A 12,644-nucleotide genomic window follows, 5' to 3' on the forward strand; every position below is an offset into this window, starting at 1 on the left:
GCTGCTGTGTGTGTTGGAACACACATTGCTAAGAGAAGAGCTCTTGCTGCTGTCTGTTGTAAAAGGAGGCTCTAGGATCTTCTGTGCTGGTTGCACAGACACAAAAAAGGGGAACCAAAGTTCCCCTGAGTTTTGTTTTGGAACAAGAGCCCTCCAGTTCCTCCAGGACAAGCATGTAACAGTTAGCATGTGGCACAGAATAGCTTGTCAGTCTGAGCATGGATCTGTAGTGCATGACCTTGCTTGTTCTGCTATGTTCTCAAGTAATCCGTTTCACTTATGCCTCATTTTCTGGAAGACTGGGCAGTAACTTTCAGCAGAGTGGTTGGAAACACCAAGTGGCCATTTCAGTGCTCAGAAATGTTTACAGAAGAACTGAACATTATTGCTGTATGCATAATAATAGTTGTGGCTATTCATAGGGTTTTTGTGTTTGTTTTCTTTTCTCTGTTTGGGGTAGCTGACATATGGCAAGCTTCCATTGAGAAGATTCATATTGCAGTCTTATACAAAGTTTTCAAGTCTCCTTTTTCCTAGATCTGAATGCCCACTTTTACTTCCATAGCTAGTGTAGTGCTGTTCTATGTAAGTCCAAATGTGCAAGCTAGATGAGCAATTAATTGGCTTTGGTACTCATATGCTGATGCCATTGATTAAAGTAAGGCCGTTAGCATGCAGAATCACAGATACTAAGAGCTTGAGTTCTGGAAGATGACAGCATTTGTGTTAGCAAAGCACTGCTTTCCTGGCAGAGGATAACCTTGCTGTTTCTCCATCCATCATAGTATGAATCATATGGAGGTAGAGGGCCGTGTCTTCTGCTGAGCTTCATTATCTTTTTTGAAAGATTCTTGTCTGAGTAGTGTCCAGAATGCTTCCTAGAGGGAAATGAAGAGATGCAGTTTAATCTTGTTTTTCTGCAGTAAAAAGGGAAGTTGAATTGCAACATGTGAGTCTAAATAGGTTTGGGGTTATGAAAAGAGTCAAGTTCTGCATGACTAGTTGTTGCTTGAATTATGAGGCATATGGACCTCAGGTATGATGTTGAATTGGATCAAAGAAATAAAATTGTTTTAGACAAACTAGGTTGTAACAGTGTATTCTGTGTAAATGAGTTTTCAACCTACAATGAAACTCAGCATGGAGATCATCACAGTCTGTATCAGCTTCCCTTCAAAACCTCTACAGGGTTTCTAGGACAATTGTGTTTCTCTGTTTGACTTGCCTCTGCTAGACAGTTGAACATTACTGGTCTTCTCAGTGCTCACCTGGGACATTTTGCTACAGTTAATATCTGAAAATGATAGAGTGAACCTAGAAACAATTTGGTTATTTAGAGAAGCGGGGCTGCTGAGAAAGAAGATATGTGGATAGTATTGGAGGAACAAAATGGAACTGCTGAATATTGGGTTGCCATAGGCCCACTCAGCAATGAGTAAATTAAAAGGTATTTTGATGACTGTAGTTGTTCCCTCATGACTGTAGTATGTCCCTCATGTTCCTTTTTGCAGCTCTAACCTGAGATTGTGTTAGGAGTTACGTCCTCTCTGAAGAACTGTTGTGGTACTTTTGCTGTCATTACTTAAATAGGTTCTTCTCTCTGTCCTGAAAGTTGCAGCATTATGAGTGGGGATGGAATTGCACAGAACCAGAGAGGTTTTGCAAGGCTTCTGGAGATCTGTTAGGATGAAAGGTGCTCTGTAAAAATGTTTTGGTATTAATAATAAATCTGATTGCATTATAAGATTAAAGAAAAATTGACAAACATGAACTATTCAATTTAAAACTAAAACCTGACTAGTTTCTCTTGGAAGATAATAGATTTTGTGACAGAAAATTGTGAATATCTGGCAGATGTGATTAGAAAAGATATAAAATAAGTTTATCATTTTGTAATTCAACATCTCAGCATCTGTACTCTTAAAAATGCGGCAAGTGAAATGTCACCTCCTTATTTACAAAATATCTTAAGTCTGTTTTCCAAAATACATGCTGTGAATTAATTTTTCGAACTGGGTGATGTTGGCAAATATTAAATAATTTCTATCTGAGCACATGCTCTGAATTTGTAAGAGTTTGGCAGCTTCTACTAGCACTGTAATAAGTTTACTGACTCATGTAAGATGCTGTAATACTTTGGTAAGAAAATCACAGTTGGAAGCATTTGTTCTGGAATGTTATGGATCAAAGCCAGATGTGTATTTTGGCAAAGTAAATGTCCCTTTTTTTTTTCCTCTTTTCCACAATGTGATATACTAAACTGTATTTTAATAATTCAGAAAATAGTAATCTTTCTTATCACTAGCTAGGTGCGGTACAGAACTAGCATGTTTTCTTGTTTGCAAATTGTTCCAGCAACAGTCACACTAAAAGCAATATGGTGATCTTGAACATACTGCCTGTATATGCTTTTTAATGTGACAGTAGATAGTACGTTGGCTCTGTGCCTTGTTCTTTCAGTTATGATGATGTTGCTCTTCTGAAATGAATTGTGCTATGTGGACACAAAACATATGTGTTACTTGCTTGTTATGGAAGTGGAAAGTGGAAAAACATGGGCTGTATGAGTAGAAAGAGGTAGCTTGAGGAGAGTGTCCAGGCCCTGTAGCAGGCCTTGCTTAGCAGCCTCATCAGTGTTGATCCCTGCTCCTTAGCTACCAGTGCGCTGAGCAGTGTGGGCAGAGGGCCTGTGAGGCTAGGGGCGGCACCGGGTGGGTCCTTCTTGGTTCTGTACCTCTGCTCTGCTCGGTCCACAGAGCCTGTGGAAATGCAGAAAGGGGGCAGAAAGATGGGGGCTCAGCACTGTCAGCTTTCATGCAGCATGCCTAAAGCTAATAAACCCAGCTAGACTTGAGCCAGCTTTTCACAGACCTGAGGGATGTATCTGCATTGCACTCCTGGTTTCAGGGAAGCAGAGCTGTAATACCCATGTTGGCTTTTTGAAGGCTTGGCTTAGGTCCAGGTGGGCTTATTACCTCTAGCTGTATACCACTGTGCTGTTGTCAGAGCCAAAGTTTTAACTCTACAGGATCCAAACTGGCTTTGTGTCTACGGTTTGAGTTGTTTCCTGCTTTAATGAACCAACTGTAGATAGTCAGATGGTACCATAATTATGTGGGAATAGATTAAGTCAAATGAGTTTTAATGGTGGACGTTAAGTGCCAGAATATGAAGTCAGCTAATGGTTCACATCAGTACAACATGGCAATAGAATTGCAGATTGTCCAGTTGTGTCTCAACCTGAAGTAGGAATGTTCACTTCCAGATATCCGAGAGCTCTTAATTGCCTATAAGCTGTTTGATTCCTCCTCTTTCTGTCTCATAGCGTGTTCTCATCCCTGTTCCATCAAAGCACCATCTCTTAATACAGCCAGTGACGTGGCTAACCTCATATGATTTATTTTTTGTCTCATACATTCTACAGGAGGATGGAGGGTGCAGTGAATACTTGTGAGCTTTTTCCTATTTTACTTCCATTTCTGTGTTGCAGCAGGTTTCCCTTGGGGAAGGCAAATAAAAGATACATAGACTTTTTTTTAAGGTTAAATCTATTTTAGCAATTAATGTGGTGCAATGAGTGTGGAGCAGCAGATCAAAGGGGTTGGTGCTGAGGCTCCTCATATCTCCGTTATATGCATTTCAGGAGGATGTATGTATGCCTACATAGGGGGTTACTTTGGGTGGTTGTTCCAAGACCAAAGGTTGTATTTTTGGCTTTTTTTTGAGACACTGCCAGTAAGACTTGGAATTAGAAGATTTCCCCTCCCTCCTGCCTCGGTTTTTCAGTGTTACTGTGGCTGTATTTCATATACTTACTTGTGAAACTTCAGCAGAATCGTATCTCTTTATCTTTACTTCAGTATAAAAACCTCATTAGTCTTCTGTCCAAAAGTAAGTTGTTTAAAGATGTTTCTTTTGGGGGATATACCAATTTTGATGCCACTGTTTGTCAGCTTAGTTGTTCTTTCCCAAGAACAAATGATAGGCTCTGGGGTTACTAGCAGAAGTGATGAGCTGAGATTAATTGAACAGATGTATATTGTCTGCACACAGGATCTTGGAGGACAGGGCAGGTTCAGAGGAGAGTGCTTCAAAGGGGAGTAAATGAAGGGTTTGTTCAGAGGAGCTTTGAGGTGATGATGCTTTGAAGAGAATTTTTGGAGTGATATATTTTGAGCCACAATTTATTTATGGTTTGCTTGAGTCTGAGCCAAACATGATAATGGCAGAAACAGAGTATGTCAGGAAGCAGATCAAGAGGCAGGTCATAGAGGAAAACAGGCAATTTTGACCTAGCATTTACTGGGCATGTCAGACAAGTGTAACATCTCTGTCAGGGCATTTGGGCTAAGGATGTTTGTCCTCATGCTGTTAGAGAAGATTTTTGTGTGTCTCTGCTTAAAGCTGAGGTAAAGGTGTGTGCACAGAACTGCAGTGAGTTCTGTTGGCCTGCCCAAAGCTGTCAGTGGAGAGCAGAAGCACCTTGCTGTCTGAGGATAAATACCAGGGCACAGCGCTGTGGTAGGGATCCTATCTTTCTGCATAGTCTTCTTGCCTGTACCTCCCCGAGCAGTTGTAGGTTGGAAAAAGGGAAGTTTGTAAGTAACCTTCTCGTGTTGGGTGGATCAGTTTGTACGCTTCTGCTTTACTGCCATTTTTGTCAAATCGCTCTTCCAACTGCCTGTTAAGTTCTTCCCTTGTCCAGTTTCCCTGGAAGTTTATTCTACTCTTGCATCGCCTGCAGACTGATCTTGTGTAAGTTTGATACTGATAACTGCTTTGATCTTTCCCAGATGCCATGGGGTTGGGACTACTCTGGATCATCCAACTTAACTGAACTGAAAATTTTACTGGAAGAGTCCATCATGATCCGACGTCTGAAATCAGATGTGCTTTCCCAGCTTCCAGCAAAGCAACGCAAAATGGTTGTGGTGGCTCCTGAAGGCATTAGTGCAAAGACCAAAGCTGTCTTGGCAGCTGAAGCAAAGAAGATGGCCAAAGGATATGAAAGTGTAAGTCAGAAACTATTTTCATGATAAGCCATTAGTATTTCAGGTACCTTTATCTAAAAACATCAGTGGAAAAACAGTACCCTGGGTTCCAAAGAAGGTCAAAGCCACACGTCATTTGAAGGTGCAGTGGAAGGCTGTTGAAGGCACAGTTTTAAATGGATGGACAACACAATCAAAACAGCTCAGCTTTTTTTTTTTCTTTTGTATTCCACTTTGTCCCTTTGTGTGAAGTACCATTTTTCTCTCTCTTTTTCCTCTCTCGTTAGTCCTTTCTAATTTTCTTTCGTACCTCCTGCCCCTGAACTTTTCTGTCTTGCCTTGTAATCCTGTTCACCCTACAAACACAGCCTCGTTGAACCTGCATTGTGAACACAGCAGTAGCCTAAAAAGAGAAGAGTGTATTTATGCCTTTGTTTGTTTTTCTTGTACGGATGGCAAATGCATGTTCCAGGCTCCCAGGTTACTAATACAGTTCTGTAAGAACTTAAAGAGTTTTTCCTTGCCATTGTAGCTGGGAAATGCTTTCTCAACTAAAACTACATTTGTTGATATGCTTGTCATCCAACTGTAGGAGTTGAGTAGGAGGTAGGAAGGGAGGGGCCAGAAACAGGAGTGTGCGAGTATCTGCCATACCCAGTGGCAAGTAGGAGACTTTCCCCTCTGGTCTTCTTTTGTTGTGAATTTTTAGGCTGATTTTTTCCTACTAAAGTGTTTACTGGCAGCAGTAGACATCCCAGATCTGTGAACAAGAAGGAGAAAAGGTATTTCCGAGACTCACATTTATTTATCTTTCTCTCTGCAGAAACAACAGGAGAAGGAAGCTCTTCTCCTCTTCTACGCCAGAACAGCAGAAGCTAAAATCTGCTCAGTCGTGTAAGCTGCGTGTCATTACTTCATTCTTGCCTAGTAAAATGTGTTTTTCCGCTGAGAACAGGAAAATGGTGCCTTAGAGAGATAACAGTGCAGGGACTGAAGCATAGCCTCAAGCCAGCTTAGGAAAAATTGATTTTAATTACAATGCACTAAACATTTTCTTCTCTCGGGGTTCTTAGACTGAATAAGTCTTCTGATTTCATTCCAGATATGGATCTAAACTGTCATTTGAACCATCTAAAACTACTTGGTGTTTGAGACTTGGATCAAGTTCCCTGGTCTGGACCCTGTTTTCAGGTTAAGCAGAGGGGGAGTAATGAAACTAAAAGTATCAACAGATTTGAGAAAACAGATGCTGCAGTCCTGCTGCAGCAGGAACCCTGAGGCAAAAAGCTTATGAGATAGACTGAGCTTTAGTTGTAGTGTGCTCTAAGGATGTCACAGCCCCTACTGAAGTTCTCGGCTCTTCCACAGCTGACATGGGACCTCAGTAGCAAAAGTTGCTAGGAATAATTCCCTTCTGTGACTTTCCATGCCCTTTCATCCTTAGCGTTCCTGCTGGGACTGCAAGTGAGTTGCTTTAGGTCATATAGTATGACTTTTTAATAAGTAGTATGCTAATAACATGAAAACAGTTTACTTTTCCACGGCGCTCTGAATGTAACGACCAGCTGATGTGCACTGTGTGATTTCAAGTCTCAGACCTTGCTGCAGAATTTGCCTGTTTGGCACAGAACTGCACTTCAGAGTCCCAGTGCTCATTTCTGTAAAGAGTTTCTTCCTTTTATGTTAGTGAACAGTTAGAAGACTTTCTTCCTTTTATTTCAGTTGCAAGTGTGAAATGAATATAAAACCATGAAGTGCTGTTTACTTGACTTTCCAGTAGGAACTAGTCCTTTTTTTTTTTTCTAGTCTTTAGTAGCATTTAAGATACCACTTACTATAAGCTGCTAAAGTACAGTACCATCTCGCTAATGGTACTGTCCTGTGTTCATCAGCACCTGCCATGTCTTACCCTTGGTGATGATGTCTTCCATTGCTTCCATTGAAATGACTAGCCATTTGTTAAATGGAATATGGGAAGGAGATATAAAATGTGATGTGTTGGCATCTGCTTGCTACGCTGAATGTTTGTCTTGATATTTGTTGTAAAATCCAGCGATCCCACTCCTCTCCCAGTTTTCTTTGTTAAATGATATTGTCATGTAATTGGGATCTGAACGTCACAAAGCCTGGGAGCTGTCTGCAAAGCACTGATACATCTTAATACAGTGCTGGAAATCCTGCTTGGTGTTTTCTGACAGTTGCTGCTGACCTAAGCTGTGTTGTATTTAGCAAAGAACTCGGGTATTCCTGATCTTAGCAACAAGTTGTTGTTCCAAAGAAAAGATGACATTGGTATCATCTGTTCTGATGGCTGTTGCTATACTTAGTTTCAAATTTTAGGCTTATAGGTGTTTTTCAGGCTCCAGTTGACCTGATTGTAACAGAAGTTACTACATAGAAATGGGTTCTGTAGCTCTGCTGTTAGTCCATGGTAAAAGCCAGATGTTTTAACTTAATTAGCACTGTTTAACTGCATTTAAAAGGAGTCTTGTTACCTTTCATTGGTCATTAGCCTACACACAAATGGATAATTCCTAGAAATAGCTGATGTATTTAGATTGTTAAGCTGTAGTAAATTGTCAGTGGGAACCCTTGCAAGAAAAGCTACTTTTAGGATACTCGGATTCATATGTTTAGAGACCTTTTCTTCTAAAATAGAAACAATCCTAAGTAAACATGGGAAGGATAATTGTGTACAGATTATCTTAGTGTGCAAAAGTTAGAAATACAGACTTGATAATCAAGTAAGACTTCCAGTTGATTGGTCTGGGATGTCATGTTTCAGGTAGGATATAATAAATTGATTCTCAGTGAGACCCAAGTATAAATGTAGGCAGCAGTGCAGCTGTGGTGAAGACAAATGAGTGGATTTTCCTGCAGTGTCTCTCTTAATCTGTAGGAGACTTGACTTACTGCTTGCATTTTCCTGCAATGTTTTAATGCTAAGCTATTTCCTAGATTCTGTGTGTAGATGAGTGGAATCTTTAAAATTTGTTGTAAGCAAAGCTGATATTCTCTCAGCACCTAATTTTATAAAGTTTTGGGGTTTTTTCCTCTTTCCTGTAGAGAATACATCCTGGAGTTACTGGAAAGTGGGAATGATAAGTTCCTGGTGTTTGCTCATCACAAGATAGTGCTGGATGCAATAGTTGCAGAGTTGAAGAAGAAAGTAAGTGACTGAGTTGTCCTAATGTCATCACTATTTCAGCTTCAAAGCTGTTTAAGAGCTCCCCAGAGTTATGGCTGGTCAGATAGTTTATGAAAGCTAGTGGCAGAGATAATTTCTACTTGCTGTGCTTCTGAATGTGCCCTTTACAGAGGAAGCTGAGCTGTCAGGGTGAATATCTCGCAGGATGCACTTTATATTAGGTGAATGGCTTTTGTTGTATTTAGTGTTCTTTAATATCCATCGTCTGCCCTGGGGCTTGTGAATTCTTGAAGGAGTGTTACCCTGTGTGGCCATCTCTGCTTTGTCCTCCAGGCTTTCCTCAGAGAGGGAGAATGTAACAACCCAAGTCCAGCTATGGCTGGCTGCCTTAATCTCTGTGGTGCTCTTACATTTTTGAACTGGGATACTGTAGGGAGACTTGATAGACCTGCCAGTCATCTCTGACTGTTTGACTAATTATTCATGTGAGACTTCTGTGGATGCCTCTAAAGAGTTCTGGGTCATGCTGGGGCAGTGTGAAGGATGGTTTACAGTGGTAGTGTGAAGGATGGTTTACAGTGGCAGTGGTGACTTTTCTGCCTCTGTGGCAGCATCCTCCAGTAGAGCAAGGAGGTTGGACACTGAAGAGTTATGGCCCTGCATCACCCAAGTTTGTCATGCCTCTCCTGAGCCTACCACAGAGCAACTGAGACATGTAGGATCCCATCTCCTCTCACTTCAAACCGGGGAAGATTTAGGGAGGTTGTAGCAGCTGTAACGTCAGCACACAGACAGTGTTCAGCTTTGTATTAAGCCAGCTGCCTTTCCGCTGTACTTCAGTTGCCAGCTTGTTGCTGTCCTTCGTGTTGCTCGGGACTGGTGGGAGAGCAATGGGCATAAGAGCAAGTCCTGTGATGTGAACAGAGGGGAGGTACATTATATGCTGAGCTACAGTGCCTCTACCTTAAAGATGAGGAAAGGTCTTAAAAATACCACTCTTGCCCTTTTTACTTTCCCAGCTCTGCCATGGGAAAGGGAAACAGCATCCACTAAAACGTGGAAGGAAGATACAGGAAAGGGGACACAAGGCCTCTAAAAAGTATTTTCTGCCTTTCCACAGCATGTTGAATACATTCGCATTGATGGCTCCACGCCTTCAGCTGAGCGGCAGTCTCTGTGCCAGAAGTTCCAGTTCTCAGAGAAGCAGGTTGTGGCTGTCCTGTCCCTCACTGCCGCAAACATGGGCCTGACATTGTCTGCTGCGGACCTGGTGGTGTTTGCAGAGCTCTTCTGGAACCCAGGGGTATGCATCCTGGAAGGGACAGGGGTTGGATGCTCCCTGGAGAGCAGAAACATGGGTGCTTAGGAGGACATGTAATGGGCAGGGGACTTTCTCTAGGTTTTTCTCTTTTTTTTTTCTCTGATGGCTACTTGTCTGTGCATCCCCAGGTGCTTGGGCTTGAACCAGTGAGGCTGGTTACACAGCTTGCTGGCTGGAGAAGATGGCATGAAAGGGAAACATGCTCCTATTTCTTAACTTGATAGAGCTCTCAAGCACTCGCCCAGCCAAGACTTGAAAGGGTCCATCACCAGTGCTGACCCTCTGCTTTTGAAAAATGCTTGGTGCCTTTTGGGAACCTGTTGCACCAGGTTACTTCCTGGCTTAGTCTGTGTTTGAGGATGTAGGTGTTAATAGGATCCGGATGAGAAATAGGTGCTAAGCGCAAGAAATGAGATCTCCCAGTTCTCTGGTGCTTACCCTATTTCTTAGGTGTTGCAGTTCTCACGTTATTTTCTGCGTCGTGTTTTTACGTAAAGGTTTTGATCCAAGCAGAAGATCGGGCACATCGCATTGGACAGACGAGCTCCGTTAATGTTCACTACCTGGTGGCCAAAGGCACAGCTGATGACTACTTATGGTAGGAAGTGAGAAAGACTCTTTGGTTCTCTTGCCACCTGTTTTCACTGTTTGTCACATATGTGATGTAAGGCACTTAGTGTTAGTGCTGATTTCCACAGCCTGTGAGGGGAGGAGCAGTAACTGCCAATCAGGGCTGCTGTGAGCTGGTGACATGGCCTGGCCACAGTGGACATAAGTAAGGGGATGGCAAGCAGGAGGAATAAATGTAGTTATCTGACAAAGAAAGGGCTGTTGAGAGAAATCTGGGGAGAGTTGATGCATCTAAAATCTTCACAGCCTCTGTATGAGGAGAAGGAATTGCCTTAGGTACATTAGCCAGAACATTCATGTGCTAGGGCACTGTAAAGTGCTGAGTGCTTTCAAGCAAAGTTAACAGAGACTGGAGATGGTTCAATGTACTGTGGATCAGGTCTGAGGAGCAATCCGCTGAGTGCTTTGACAGGGAGCTGTGGAGGAGGACTACACTGTTGCTTTCCTCTTGCTCTTCAGTGAGCCCTTTGGATGGACTAAAAAGTGCTACTGAGCCACCTCTGGAGAGTTGTGGTCTGAGCCCTTTTGTCTGCAGTGAGAGCTAACTGTGGACACTGGTCCTTAGGGCTGGGGAATCTGACATACTGGGGAAGGGGAGGATCTGAGGAATCCTTAGTGCTGCAAGGGGACTGACCTGCAAATGATAGAAAGACATTATCCACCAGATGGTTAATTTTAAAGTCCAAAATTACATTGTTATTACCTTGTTTAAAGGAACAAATGAACTAAGTGAACTTGTGCAGTTCCCAGAATATCATGATGGCAAATAATTATAACCCTACAATGCAGGGATCTGGAAACTGATGCATCGCCCACGTTTCATGGAAAGTTAATGACAGTAATTCTGCCTTTATTTGTGAAATGCTGTCCGTGCAGTCATTAATGCTTAATGGAAGGGAAATATGGCTCTTCAAAGAAGGACGGTGGCATCCTTTTTAAAAGCGAGAAAAAGAACAACAAGGCTATTTGGTAAATGCATTAATTGTGCTGTGGCCCTCGCTGCTTTCAAAGTGTCCTGTCCAGAGGTGCAGTTGGCCTCTTGGGCCAGTGATGGATTCTTCCTCCTGCAGTACATCAGGAGATACCCTAGAAATGCTGATGTGTCTGTTGATGGGGATTTCCACTGCTTACCTTGGAGACTGAACACACAGGCTCTTGGGACTCCCTTTGGCTGCATCTTCTTGTTCTGACTTCATACCATTGGTTGCCTCAGTCAACTAGCTTTGCTATTGGATGTGTGTGTCCTCCAGATATTTATAGCCTGAAATCCTCTTCTTGTTACTTATTTACTTTAAATTGGATTGATTGATATCCCAGGACAGCATATAGTCATCATACACAAGAGGAGGATAGGTTGAGGAACTAACAAGCTTTGGTAGAAAAGCCATGTTTATACCCATTAGATCTTTTGTCATCTACACATAGTAAATGACACAATGTCCTTGCATGATATTTTCTTCCTTTCAATAATATCTGTTTATCTCTCCTAGGCCAATGATTCAAGAGAAAATCAAAGTGCTGGGGGAAGCTGGTCTTTCAGAAACCAATTTCTCCAAAACAGCTGAATCCACTAATTACTGCCCTAAGGTAATTGACCTGAAAGAATATCGATCGTCCCTGGGAGAGATGGAGTGGGCTTTGGCTTGTGTACATCTAGATTGGCGGGCGATCGGCAGGCTGACCTTACACACCTGTTCCACCTTTAGTGACACAGACCAGACTTTCCAGCTCCTCACAGGATCTGTGTCTTGACTTGGACTCTCCACAGAGAGTTCCCAAACCTGCTGCATGCAAGGAGACATGATAGCCTCCGTAGCATATATGTGTCTGAGATATGTGTACATATATATGTCTGTATTATATTCTCATATGATATATACACACATGTGCACTGTCTCAGGGGGAGTGCCCTCTTGATTGTTGCTCACTTTGTTTTTATATGACAGTGTGTATGCCTGTTCTGTCTGTTCTGATTTCGCAGCCAGATCCAAAGCAGAAGACCATCTACGACCTTTTCCAGAGGACCTTCTCTGAGAGTGGAGATGATACTGAAGTTTTGCTTTTGGAGGCAGCTGATGCTTGCTGCGACTTTGACTCTGGCAGTGCCTTGCAAGATACAGGAGGAGAGACATGTTCAGTGAGTCCCCCCAAAAGGCGGCGTATTGAGGAGTTTTTTAAAGTGTAATGGTGACAACAAAAGAGTTGATGGCTAAGAGATTTTTTTATTAAAAAAGAGAAAACAAAAGCAATCAAGTATTATTTTTTTGAGTTTTCAAAAATAAAAGACTCTAAGTTTTATGTATCTCTAGTGCATTTCATCTCAAAGGATGAGAAGGCAATCTGACAGTGTGACAGGTGAGCAGCACACACCTAGCAGCCTGCACTTTTTGCAGTCCTGGTTTTGCTGATGACTGAATGGCCATGGGCAAGTAGCATGCTGCTTTGTTTCAGCACGTCAGCTTCCACAGTTGTTTTGTTTAGAAGCAGATAATGCTTGTCTTTGCACAAGGCAGAACTGTTGTGAAAACTCACTTCTCAGCAGCTGCAGAGTGCT

General features: G+C 42.3%; 1 protein-coding gene across 1 annotated transcript in view; it reads left to right on the top strand.

Moving 5' to 3' along the window:
- The window catches only part of SMARCAL1 (SNF2 related chromatin remodeling annealing helicase 1), a 36,931-nt gene extending 24,543 nt beyond the window's left edge, over positions 1–12,388 (top strand). Inside the window, exons 10-16 of the mRNA XM_009961121.2 lie at positions 4,794–5,012; positions 5,815–5,885; positions 8,058–8,160; positions 9,260–9,442; positions 9,958–10,058; positions 11,581–11,677; positions 12,072–12,388. Coding sequence (XP_009959423.2) covers positions 4,794–5,012; positions 5,815–5,885; positions 8,058–8,160; positions 9,260–9,442; positions 9,958–10,058; positions 11,581–11,677; positions 12,072–12,275 — 978 coding nt within the window. The 3' untranslated portion in view covers positions 12,276–12,388. The remainder of the gene's footprint in view (positions 1–4,793; positions 5,013–5,814; positions 5,886–8,057; positions 8,161–9,259; positions 9,443–9,957; positions 10,059–11,580; positions 11,678–12,071) is intronic.
- Positions 12,389–12,644: the final 256 nt, after the last annotated feature.

This window comes from Leptosomus discolor, chromosome 5 (genome assembly GCF_034619465.1).
Source record: "Leptosomus discolor isolate bLepDis1 chromosome 5, bLepDis1.hap2, whole genome shotgun sequence".
Lineage (NCBI taxonomy): Eukaryota > Metazoa > Chordata > Aves > Leptosomiformes > Leptosomidae > Leptosomus > Leptosomus discolor.